General features: G+C 48.3%; 1 protein-coding gene and 1 long non-coding RNA gene across 4 annotated transcripts in view; one reads left to right on the top strand and one right to left on the bottom strand.

Moving 5' to 3' along the window:
- The window catches only part of LOC115031344, a 43,109-nt gene extending 37,319 nt beyond the window's left edge, over window positions 1-5,790 (bottom strand). Inside the window, exons 1-3 of one of the 3 annotated variants that reach the window (XR_003836985.1) lie at window positions 5,703-5,790; window positions 4,097-4,176; window positions 557-671 (exon numbers count right to left, since the gene is read on the bottom strand). This is a non-coding gene — a long non-coding RNA (uncharacterized LOC115031344). Of the gene's footprint in view, window positions 1-556; window positions 672-4,096; window positions 5,389-5,702 lie in introns of those variants that run through there. The other 2 variants (XR_003836984.1, XR_003836983.1) reach the window with 2 other exon arrangements.
- A 98-nt stretch (window positions 5,791-5,888) lies between these two features.
- Window positions 5,889-7,617, top strand: Pcbp1 (poly(rC) binding protein 1). Its single transcript, XM_021164671.2, has one exon. It carries the CDS (start codon window positions 6,158-6,160, stop codon window positions 7,226-7,228), a length of 1,071 nt encoding a protein of 356 aa, XP_021020330.1. The 5' UTR covers window positions 5,889-6,157; the 3' UTR covers window positions 7,229-7,617.
- The last annotated feature ends 4,630 nt before the right edge of the window (window positions 7,618-12,247 follow it).

Raw genomic sequence — 12,247 nt, 5'->3', positions numbered from 1 at the left:
GGATAAAACTGAAGGGTAAAAAGAAAAAGTTGAAACAGTTTTTAGAACAAAACACAACACTACATGTTAGCAAATTTAAATAGCTGTACTATACTTGCTGGATCAGAGAGAGAAGACTGTGGTCCCTACCCACGCAGCGCCCTCAGGGACTTGAGTGAAGAATCATCTCCACCCCTTCTCAAACCCATAGATGCAAACATTTAAGAAGAAGTGTGGACAAAAGTCTCTTAACCCAACAAAGTCAAGGGTCTAAGGTCATTCAAATAAATGTCCTGAGACAAAAAAATAGATTAGCTGGGAGGTCCTTCTGAGTTTAATACTTTTCTATGGTCAAAGTTATAGCCACAGGCATAAACAAACAAACAAAAAAGGAACAGGAGTCAAGAGATTTACTTCACACCCTAACAAACTGTCTAACTTTCAGCAAGTCTTTTCTCACTCACAGATAGCTCTTCTGTGAAGTGAGTTTAATAACATGAAGCATAAACCCTGCCATTCAACTTACAAACTTTAGGCCTGATTGACTTTCCCAGCCTTGTTAAGCCCCTTAACCAACCTGTGGTCACTTGAAGATGAGAAGAATCCCAGATGAGTTATAATGGACTATCTACTCCATTGTTCCATTATCTCAGTAGCTTCAAGGATTCCTCCTCAGAACATGGAGTGCAGGCCTAAGGGGAATAAAGAATTTGCTCATTATTTCTTATGCCTGGATTTATCAAAAGGATAAACAAACAAGACCATCAAACAATATCACACCCAAGATAAAATTAAAGAAGAACTTGGAGATTAGTTGGCCTTTTGTTATGGGAACACTGCTGCCCAGACAGTAGGATTATACAAGTCTCCAAGCTAATGAATCCCAGAGGTAAGACAGATAGATCCTCAGTCTCTAAAGACCAGAGCCCTCTTTGCTGAATCATAGGATCACCCATGCCTCCTGTAGCCTGCAGGGCATACGTTAAAACCTGACTGATCACTGTACAACTTTGCAGCAAAATATGGGCCTCTGAAAGGAAAGGAATAGTATTCCGGAAGAAGGGAAGAGCAAGCAGAACGTTGAGAGACCTGGGAAAGGGAAAGCTTCCCTGAAAAAGGACACTAAGTCCTAGAGGTCTTCAGTTAAGAGAAAAACCAGGGGGACTGGAGAGATAGCAACTCTTCCAGAAGGACTCAAGTTCAGTTCCTAATACCTGTGAGCACAGCAGCTCGCAGGCATCTGTAACTCTACTTCCAGGGGACCTATGTCCTTTTCTAGCCTTGNAGGCACTTCATATACATGGTACACCTTCCACATGTAGACAAAAACATTCAAATAAAATAAAAACATTAAAAATAACTTTTTTTAAAAGAGGAAATTAGAAAATATTTCAGCCAGCACTTGGGAGGCAGAGGCAGGCAGATTTCTGAGTTTGAGGCCAGCCTGGTCTACAGAGTGAGTTCCAGGACAGTCAGAGCTACACAGAGAAATCCTGTCTAGAAAAAAAAAAGAAAAGAAAAAGAAAAAAGAAAATATTTCAGGCAAAAGAAAAGACTTTAAACAGGTAGACTTGGATGAAAAGCCTAATTGGATCAAAAAAAAAATTAGCTGTATATTACATGTGGTTTTTAAATACTTTTTTATGTGTATTGGTGTTTTTGTTTCAATGAATGTCTGTGTGTCACATGCCTGGTTCCTCCTGAGGCTACAAGAAGGCANCCAGTGTCCTAGAACTGAAGTCAACAGAAAGTTGTGAGCCACCCACTGGGTTATAAGATTCAAAAGCAGGCACTTTAAAGAGGCATCTTAACTGCTAAGCCAGGCTGCAGCCCCAGGTAATAGTTTTAAAATTGGTAAATTAATAAAACCAGAATTTTATGAATCAGGACACTCCCTGATTACATCTAATTTTATTTTTTGTTACCTGTTTTTTTGTTTGTTTGTTTGTTTCCTTTTCCTTTTGAGACAGAGGNCATAGCTGGCCTGGAATTCACTATGTAAACCAGACTAGCCTGAAACTCAGAGAACCACTTGCCTCTGCCATTGCCTACAGAGTGTTGGGATTAAAGATGTATACCACCATGCCTGCCTCTATTACATGACTTTTTTAGCACTAATATTTTAAATGCCTTAATCTACTGAGTCACTATGCAGGAAGAGGCACCCACCAAAATCTGTATGTAGTTTAGGGGTTTAAGATATAGCTTTCAAACTCAAATGGCCTATACTCGTCTTTTATGTCTGAAAAATGTAAATGTCACCATTTATTTCATNTTCTGAAAAGACTAAATATGTGCATCTGTCATCACCTGCGTATGGGCATTTAATTATTTATGATGGCTCCTGTTTTCTTTGAATATAAAGAAATGGGCATGCCAGGCAGTGATGGCACACGCCTTTAATCCTAGCACTCAGGAGGCAGAGGCAGGCGGATCTCTGAGTTCAAGGCCAGCCTGGTCTACAGAGTGAGTTTCAGGATAACCAGAGCTATACAGAGAAACCCTGTCTCAAAAAACCAAAAAAAAAAGGGGACAGAAATTTCTAGAGTATATTTCTAGTAGCAATTCTCTTTTATGATAGTTTTGTTATATATCTGTGTGTATACATATGTGTGAGTCATTTAAATTTCTTATAATATTTCTCTTTTTACACTATGCTTAGCCTTGAGTTCCACAACCTTGCAATGCTCAGGACAGTGCCTGGCACACACTGAGGTCTGCATGCTGGTATTGTCATCGCTGATGTGTGTCTGCTAAAGCTGTGGACAGAGGTAACATAATTTTAATGTGAAAAGTTTGACACCGGCTGGACAGGACAGATGGCTGCTCTTCCAGAGGTCCTGAGTTCAATTCCCAGCAACCACATGGTGACTCACACCCATCTGTAATGAGATCTGATGCCCTCTTCTGATGTGTCTGAAGACAGCTACTGTGCACTCACATACATAAAATAAATCCGCCAAGGCTATACAAAGAAACCCTGTCTCAAAAAACAAAAATGAAAACAAAACAAAAACTTGGAAGGCAGAGACAGGCGGTTTTCTGAGTTCGAAGCCAGCCTGGTCTACAAAGTGAGTTCCAGGACAGCCAGGGCTACACAGAGAAACCCTGTTTCAAAAAAACAAACAAACAAACAAACACCAAAGAAGACAAAATTTTTAAAAATATATAAGAAAAAAAGAAAAGTTTGACATATGATCTAAATGTAATTTCAATCAAAAAGCTCTTCTCTCCCTGACACCCACACAGCCACAGCCACTCCAGTATGTTTGTTGCGCTGTCCACTACCTACATTAAGTTGAGGAGTCCACAGGTTATGATTTATCTAATACTCCTCCATGCTCTGTCAATATTTAAAGAGAAATGGATGATTGGAGTCAGGTAAAGTAATTTATTTTATCTGCTTAAAGGACTGGGATGGAGAAACCAGAAATCCATCCACAAGCAACTGAGGAAGGCAGGCAAGTCTCTAGGGAACTGCTCGATTGCTCCCCTGGAGCCAGGTGGAGGGAAAGGGGCCTCAGATGAGGCCAGGTGAACAGATACTGAACTTTTGGGCAAGCCTGAATCACTTCCACTTCCTGTCCTCATCCAGAGGCTTTGTAAAATAATATTTGAGCCTAAACAAATGTCACTAACACCAGGAATAACTGAAGGCACGGAACATACAAACAGGTGCAGGGGGGTTCTGAGTGGCTCCTTTAGAAATGACAAGTTCACATAAGTCAGTTCTTTTCTTTCTTTTTGTGAAACAGGGTATCACTTTGTAGCCCCAGCTGGCCTCAAACTCTCAAAGATCTACCTGTTTCTGTTTCCCCAGTGATGGGATTAAAGGTGTTTCCTACCATGCCCTCAACATTTAAATTCTAAAATCCCGCCAATGGTGGCACATCCTGTCATTCCAGTGTTTGAGAAGTGAGACAGGAGGACCCAGAGCTCAGTACAAGATGGGCCACACAGTGACTCTGCACTGAAAAAAAAACACACACACACAACTGTGGCTTAGTGGTAGATGGCTTGGCTAAAAAGTTAGAGATCCTATGTTTGATAACCAGCTCAGCAAAATTAAATTCTAAAACTCTGATTCAAATAAAAAAAATCTGCAAAAGGTGCTCACCAGTAGAGAAATCAGAAGATACAGATTCCACTCTGTGTAACCTTGGGTCAGTCACTTCATCTCTCTGGGATTGTCTTGCTCTGTTGGGGAAAAAAAAAGAGAAATAAATACCCACTTCATGGAATTTTCAATTAAAAATAATTATATTGCATGGGATGTTTAGAATGGAATCTGCTGTGGCACACCCACAACCACAATCTGTTCCTCTTGACTATAAAGGTGGAAAAGTGGACATAACTGTGAACTTTACGATCACTGGACAGTTGAATAGTGAGACATAGCCATTCTATGGCTTCTTAGCCATAACAATCTTTAATCAGTTACAGCACCACCTGTACAACGTCTAGAAAAAACTAGAAAATTTCTCTAGATGCTTGGGTACTTGGTTAGATACTGTGCACACAACGCGCGCGCACACACACATGCACAGGCACACACTTGCCTGCCATTACTTAGTTTTTAAAAAAATCCCGTGTCCGGCCTGCATTTTATTTATTTTTCGGCCCAACAAGGGCATTAACTTTCTTCCAAAAGCACCTCTAGCTGTTTCATCCTATGGGAAATTCTGAGACTGATGAAAGGCACGTTCTAGAGCTTTCAGACCCTGCCCAATTTCTCGATGGCGACACGTGTCGCCATTTTGTTGGGAAACATGGCCGCCAGCCCTCCCCGCTCCGGGGGTGGGGGTGGGGTGAGGAACGCCACGCTGGTCCTTTCGGTCAAGTATTAAACAACACGTTCCTTCACACGACCTCCTCCAGGCTGACTATGGCGGCGGCACGAGGAGCCGGCAAAGAAAGCACAAGGCGCTCTCCAGCGTCTCGAGGGCCATTTCCCGGCGGGAGGCCTCGGTCAGGGCGACCTCCCAAGATGGCGGCGGCGCCCAGGCTTGGCCGCCTCCCGAGAGCGTGGTCCAGGCGGCGGGCGAGCCAGCGCGGACATGCGGGGGGCCATGCCGGCACCCCGTCAATGCGCACCGCTCCTCTAAGGTCTCGGGAACTGTCGTGGGACATAAAACACGAGGGCAGGAGGTAGCGCCTCCGAGGGCTTCCCTAACCGGAGCCGACCAAGTGCAAACAAAGCATTATGTAAATGGACGCCATTCCAGCGGCCCCCGTTCCTAACGCCACCAGCCCGAGCGGCCCTCGGCCGGGCGGGTGACTCTCGCTCGAGTCTCTCTGCGTCGCGGACGCAGCCGCCGGACGGAGGCCAAGGTGGGGGCTGGGACCAGGCGCCCGGACGCCGGGGACGAAGGGGCCCCACGTGCCCAGCAGAGCGCGTGCACGGCCGCCGGGCCGCGCCTCGCCACCCCTCCCCCCCGGAAGCCACTGCGGGCCGCTCGCGCCCCCCCTCGCAGNCGCGCATGCGCCCTGGCCCCCTCCCGCGCACGTTTTCAACCCGGGGCCGCCTAGCTCCCGCCTGCAGCGGCCCCGGCCGATGCCTGTATGCCTGTATCGCTCCGCCATCGAATCCTTGGGCGGAGCGGGAAACAATTATCTGTCCCCGGCACAAAACTAGTACATTTTCCCAGGCCCCTGCCGGAGCCGCTAGGGTTAACAAAAACGTGCTCCCTCTCAATCTCTGCCCGGTCCCCAGTTTTGCCCACGTTGTCCGTTTTCTCCCCGACGGCGGTGCCACGGGGTTATTTTTCTCAAGGATCGCGCGCGCTGGCGCAGTCTTGTGACCTAAAAAAGCCGGTCCTCTTTTTTTTTTTTTTTTNCTCCTAGGGGTCCTGCGCGGAAAGCACTTCCGGGGTCAGAGGGTACGCGGGGTTGAAAGCGGGCTTCCCGCCCCGCCCAGACCGCCGAGGCTGCCGCCGGAGTCGCCACCGCCGCGCCCTCGCCCACCCGCCCGTCCGCCGCTCCCGGTCCCGCTCGCCCCCGCCGCCGCCGCCGCCTGTCCTGCGACGCCGCCGCGGCCTCCCGCCCGCGCCCGCCCGCTCCCGCGGCCCCCCGCTCGCCTCGCGCCGGCAGTTCGGGCCTACTCCTCCCCTCCCCCGCCAGCCGCCCAGGACTTGACCACGTAACGAGCCCAACTCCCGAACGCCGCCCGCCGCTCGCCATGGACGCCGGTGTGACTGAAAGCGGACTCAACGTGACTCTCACCATTCGGCTGCTGATGCACGGAAAGGAAGTAGGCAGCATCATCGGGAAGAAAGGGGAGTCGGTGAAGAGGATCCGCGAGGAGAGCGGCGCGCGGATCAACATCTCGGAGGGGAACTGCCCGGAGAGGATCATCACGCTGACTGGGCCTACCAATGCCATCTTTAAGGCCTTCGCCATGATCATCGACAAGCTGGAGGAAGATATCAACAGCTCCATGACCAACAGTACGGCGGCCAGCAGGCCCCCGGTCACACTTCGGCTGGTCGTGCCCGCCACCCAGTGTGGCTCCCTGATCGGCAAGGGCGGCTGCAAGATCAAGGAGATCCGCGAGAGCACCGGGGCCCAGGTCCAGGTGGCGGGGGATATGCTGCCCAACTCGACCGAGCGGGCTATCACTATCGCCGGCGTGCCGCAGTCGGTCACCGAGTGTGTGAAGCAGATCTGCCTGGTCATGCTGGAGACGCTCTCCCAGTCTCCGCAAGGGAGAGTCATGACCATCCCGTACCAGCCCATGCCGGCCAGCTCGCCAGTCATCTGCGCGGGCGGCCAAGATCGCTGCAGCGACGCGGCGGGNTACCCCCACGCCACCCACGACCTGGAGGGACCACCTCTAGACGCCTACTCGATTCAAGGACAACACACCATTTCTCCGCTGGATCTGGCCAAGCTGAACCAGGTGGCAAGACAACAGTCTCACTTTGCCATGATGCACGGCGGGACGGGATTCGCCGGAATTGACTCCAGCTCTCCAGAGGTGAAAGGCTATTGGGCAAGTTTGGATGCATCTACTCAAACCACCCATGAACTCACCATTCCAAATAACTTAATCGGCTGCATAATCGGGCGCCAAGGCGCCAACATCAATGAGATCCGCCAGATGTCCGGGGCCCAGATCAAAATTGCCAACCCGGTGGAAGGCTCTTCTGGAAGGCAGGTCACTATTACTGGTTCGGCTGCCAGTATTAGCCTGGCCCAGTATCTAATCAATGCCAGGCTTTCCTCTGAGAAGGGGATGGGGTGCAGCTAGAACAGCGTAGGTTCGCTCGTAACCCCCTTCCTGCTGTTTTCCCATGATCCAACTGTGTAATTTCTGGTCGGTAATTCCAGGTTTTAAATAATTTGTAAGTGTTCAGTTTCTACACTTTATCATCCGCTAAGAATTTAAAGAAAAATCACATTCTCTGTTCAGCCGTTAATGCTGGGATCCATATTTAGTTTTATAAGCTTTTCCCTGTTTTTTAGTTTCGTTTGGGTTTTTTGGCTCATGGATTTTATTTTCTGTTTGTCGATAAGAAATGTAAGAGTGGAATGTTAATAAATTTCAGTTTAGTTCTGTAATGTCAAGAATTTAAGAATTAAAAAAATGGATTGGTTAAAAATGCTTCGTATTTGATAGCTGGGAATTCCTATCTTAAATTCTTCGGTTGCTGCTTTCTTTCCCCCTACCCTTCCCTGTTTAAGTATGGGGTGCTTGGCGGCCAGGGGGAGAAGGGTGGGCCGCCCTTGTTCCTGCAGGCTTTTCTTGCCTTATCGCTGAGATTCCCCTCCCTCTGCCCCAACAAAGGAACGGCAGGTTGGGCCTGCTTTGGGATGTTTACAAAAGATGGGTCTCTTCCTGGGAGTGACATATCCAACCTAGTTCCAGAGAGGCCGCTGCCCATATCTCTGGTGGAAGATACAGGGTTTTCTCAGGTGGAAAAACTGCCCGTTCAGTAGGACAGGGTGGATGGAGAGTGTCTAGCCCGTTGTCCGCTACCCCCATCCCGCGGGGCAAACTTGGCCAGGAACAATAAAATAATCTGTGGGAAGGCTTGTGGGGGTGGGGGCAGGGACTAGGAGGAAGGGGAAGCACAAGGGGGGAAAGGAGGGCCACAGCTGCAGGATGTGGGGGGGAATTGGAGGGCCTTGAGTCNGGGCTGACCCCAACAGAAGGACCACGTGGNGAGGGAGCCATGCACCTGTGGCAAGTAGCCCATCAGAAGGTTACACCTGTCAAGCGAGGTGCCCGGAAACAAAGGGGTATTTTTGTGATTTTCCTCAGCTGTGTGCAATAGTAATTACTGCAGGGAATAATCCTGCCTAAGTGGGACAGTCCTCCCAGGAATGTAGACCAATCCAGGGTGTTCAAATACGGATTCCTGAGTCCCACTACACACTGAACCAGAAAACTGCATCTTTAACACCCATTAGATCTCTTGAGTTTTTCTTGAGCTTGAGAACAGCTGTGGCAATGCCTAGGAACCAAGTGTCCATCAGCTGAGTCTGGGCTGGACATAAGGGCAAAAAGTGTTGACAAGCAGCACTCGACCCAACAAACAGTAAAACAATAGACAATTAGGTGCCAGAGGGGGCAGTTCAAACCCAGGCAAAGGAATCCCTGGTGGGGGGTGGGGTTGTCCACAATAAACGTTTGTTGATACTTCTCTGCAGAACGGGAGTTGAGGGTTGGAATGCAGGCCTCTTTCTGAGGTTCATTGGTAATGAGATTTACATTCACTGCTATGTTGCTGAGNAGCCCAGGTTATCAAACAGACTTGGTTCTGCCTCGTGGCCTTAAGCAAAGCANTGAATACTGAAGGTCTTACAGGAGGAACACACTTCCCAAACTTGGGACAAAAAGTTTTAGAACGCAATAAACTAGATTGCAGAGGGCCTACTTCTAGGTGTTGCCTAGAATATACAGACTAAAAGATAGGGACAAACATGACTTTCTAGCCAAGGGTGTGTATAATTCCCAGCACTCAGCAAGCTGAGCTCTTGAGTTTGAGGCCCCTATGTTGTGAGTTCCAGACCAGCCAGGGCTACATAGACCCTGTCTCAAAAAGTATATTTTTATTATAAAAAATTATAAAAATTTGAAGCCAGCCAGGCTTACAGAGTGTGAGTTTAGAGATCGTTAGGCCCTGTCTTAAAAAAAAAAAAAAAAAAAAAAGATACGTACTTATATTTGCCTGAGGGGACATGAGGCCAGTGAGGACCTAGTACAGTGTCTTCTAGAAATTTGAGCATTCATCAGGGCCAGTGGACAACAAACTTGAGTCCTCAAACACGGCCAGATAAGCTCGAGTGGCTGGAGTCCCTGGGAGAGGGAAGCAGCTCACCTGTATTAACAAGCACCCACACTCAGGCAAGCCCTCCTCACCACATGCCTAGTAATTGTGGGATAATCTGGGCAGCTAAGCATAGGATGGCTCCCACCTTGGAGAAAGGCAGGAGCAGCCACTAAAGCCATCCAAGGAAGGAGGTTCTACTACAGGCTGAGAAGCTGCATCACCCAGGATACACACTGGGGACCATGAAGATAGACATAGTAGAACAGTGTAGCCCCGGCTTGGGNACAGATTTGTACACAGGCAGAAATATTCCACCAGTAACTAGAAATGAAAGGATGTCACAGCTAGCAGGTAAATAGAGACCAAGGGGAGGCACCATTTTGGTGAGGGGCTTAGTAGCATTGGGTGCTGGTGTCTCTTCACCTGTCCATCACTACCTGGCACAGCAGGCCTCACAAGTAGTTTAGAGGTATAGCAGTTGTGTGGTATACACAAGGCCCTGCATTCAGTTCAGCACCCAACACTATACAATACATACTTGGAAAGGAATCATTGAAGCAGGAGGATAGTTCACTACACAGTGCCACTGAGAAAAGTCAGAGTCTCTAGGCTGACGGAGGGGCAGTTGCTGAAGACAGAATTTGTTTTGTTTTGTCTTTTTGTTTTTTTGTGGGTTTTTTTTTTTTTTGAGACAGGGTTTCTCTGTGTAGCCCGGGCTGTCCTGGAACTCACTCTACAGATCAGGCTGTCCTGCCTCTGCCTCCCAAGTGCTGGGATTAAAGACGTGCATCACACTGCCTGGCATCAGACTTTTAAAAAAATAATAAAACCAGATATGATGGCATAGCCCATCAGGAGGCAGAGACAAGAAGTTCTCAAGTTTGAAGACCAACCTGTATATTGAGACACCCCCCCCCCCTCTTAAACCATTAAACCAACCAAACAGGACGGAAAAACAAAACAAAACAGTGAGGCATTTGGACAAGCCATAAATCCAGGCACTCAGGAGGCAGAGGCAAGCAGATTTCTGTGAGTTCAAGGCTAGCCTGCGCTACAAATTGGGTTCCAGGCTACCTAGGGCTACATAACAAGACCTCATCTCTAAAGAAATCCCTTACCTTCCCACCCCTACACCTATGAAGAGGTTTGGTACAACTTTTAGCCAGGTCTAATGGTTCATGCTTTTGATCTTAGCACGCCAGTGGATACAGGAGCAGTTCAAGGACATCCTCTGCCACAGAAGGTGCAAAGCCAACTTGGGCTACAAGAGATCCTCTTAGAAAAGTAAAGGGAGTGCCACGGGGTCCCTGAGGATTATCTAGGCAGTTAGTTAACNGTTGCTGGGGGAAAGAAAGACATTTTATTTGGTTGTGTGGCCGCTGGTACAGTGTCCATACTCCTCTTTACAAACACACACACATTGAAAAGAAAGAGGACTGGTGCTGGAGCTCAGTTGACCGCGTGCTTGCCCAGCTTTGAGAATTCCCAGGTTCCGGCACCGGCACNGGCAGAGCACCCTGTAATCCCAGCACTCAGGAGATGGCCCCAAGAGGCCCAGATCCACACCTGGGAATCCTGAGAGTCACCAAACCAGGGTTATGGAAAACAAAGCGATTTTAATCCCAGTATTTGGGAGGCAGAGGCATACTGATCTCTGAGTTCAAGGGCAGGCTGGTGGGCAGAGGTAGTTCTAGGACTGCTGGCAATATACAGAGAAACCCTGGAAAGAGATGGGATTGGGGAGAGGGGAGGAGAGAAAGAAGAGAGAAATTGAGAGGCAGACTGGGAGGAATTTCAGTTCCCATCACTGCTGAATAAAAAAGTAAATTGAAGCCGGGCGTGGTGACACACGCCTTTAATCCCAGCACTCGGGAGACAGAGGCAGGCGGATTTCTGAGTTCGAGGCCAGCCTGGTCTACAAAGTGAGTTCCAGGACAGCCAAGGCTACACAGAGAAACCTGTCTCAAAAAAAAAGTAAATTGAGTCAGGCATGGTGGTGGCACGTGCCTTTAATCCAGCACTCAGGTGGCAGAGGCAAACAAATCTCTAAATTTAAGGCCAGCCTGGTCTCTATATCAAGGCCAGCCATGACTATACTAGTAAGATCCTGTCTAAAATAAATAAATAGTAAATTGAAGGGCTGGAGATTTAGTTCCCTGGGTTGTTGTAGTTTTTGTTCGTTTGGGCTTTTGGTTTGGTTTTGTTGCTACATAGAGTGTTGGGATTAAAGGCAAACCCCACCACACTCAGCAGCTCAGTGGTTAAGAGTGTTTTCTGCTCTTCCAGAGGACATGGTTGTTATGCCCAGCTCCTACATCAGACTGACAACCACCTATAACTCCATCCACCTCCTCTTCCTCTTCTGACCTCAGCAGGCACCTGAACTGAACAAGTAGTCTCTCAGTCTCTCTCTCTCTCTCTCTTTCTCCCTTGTACACACACACTTTAAATCTTTTTTAAAAGTAAATTAATCTAAATCCTAAGGTTTTTGGTCACACACCTCTGCTGCCCACCTCCCCTCCACCACCACCACCCTACTTTTCTCCCCTCCCCACCATGCTGTCATTTTAATGAGCAAGCTAAAGGCAGGGCAGACATTTCAAAGGAATGTGCATGCTTGGAGAGCAAAGGTTCAGACCAGTGATGGGGAACATCAGAAGCAGGCCTGAGAGCAGAGGAAGCTAGACAGATGGAGGCCACTCAGATAGTCAGACGCCATCACAGAAAGCATGGAAACTGGGTGGAATGCGAAACGCATCAGGGGAAAGGCTAGGGGCTCTCTGTGATGGTCTGACTAAGGAGCCTAGGCTGGCCTTGAGTCAGCCTGTAACTTGAAGCACTGGAATCCCAGGAATGAGTGGCCACACCTAGCTGGTATTCACACACACACACACACACACACACACACACACACATATCACTAGGTATTAAACACCTCAAGTACTCAAGTCCAGGACTCAGCCACTAAACCACATTCCCAGCCCTCCTTTTAT

This window comes from Mus caroli, chromosome 6 (genome assembly GCF_900094665.2).
Source record: "Mus caroli chromosome 6, CAROLI_EIJ_v1.1, whole genome shotgun sequence".
Classification (NCBI taxonomy): Eukaryota; Metazoa; Chordata; class Mammalia; order Rodentia; family Muridae; genus Mus; species Mus caroli.
The sequence above is the reverse complement of the archived record's forward strand: the minus strand, read 5'-3'. Positions and strand labels throughout refer to the sequence as shown.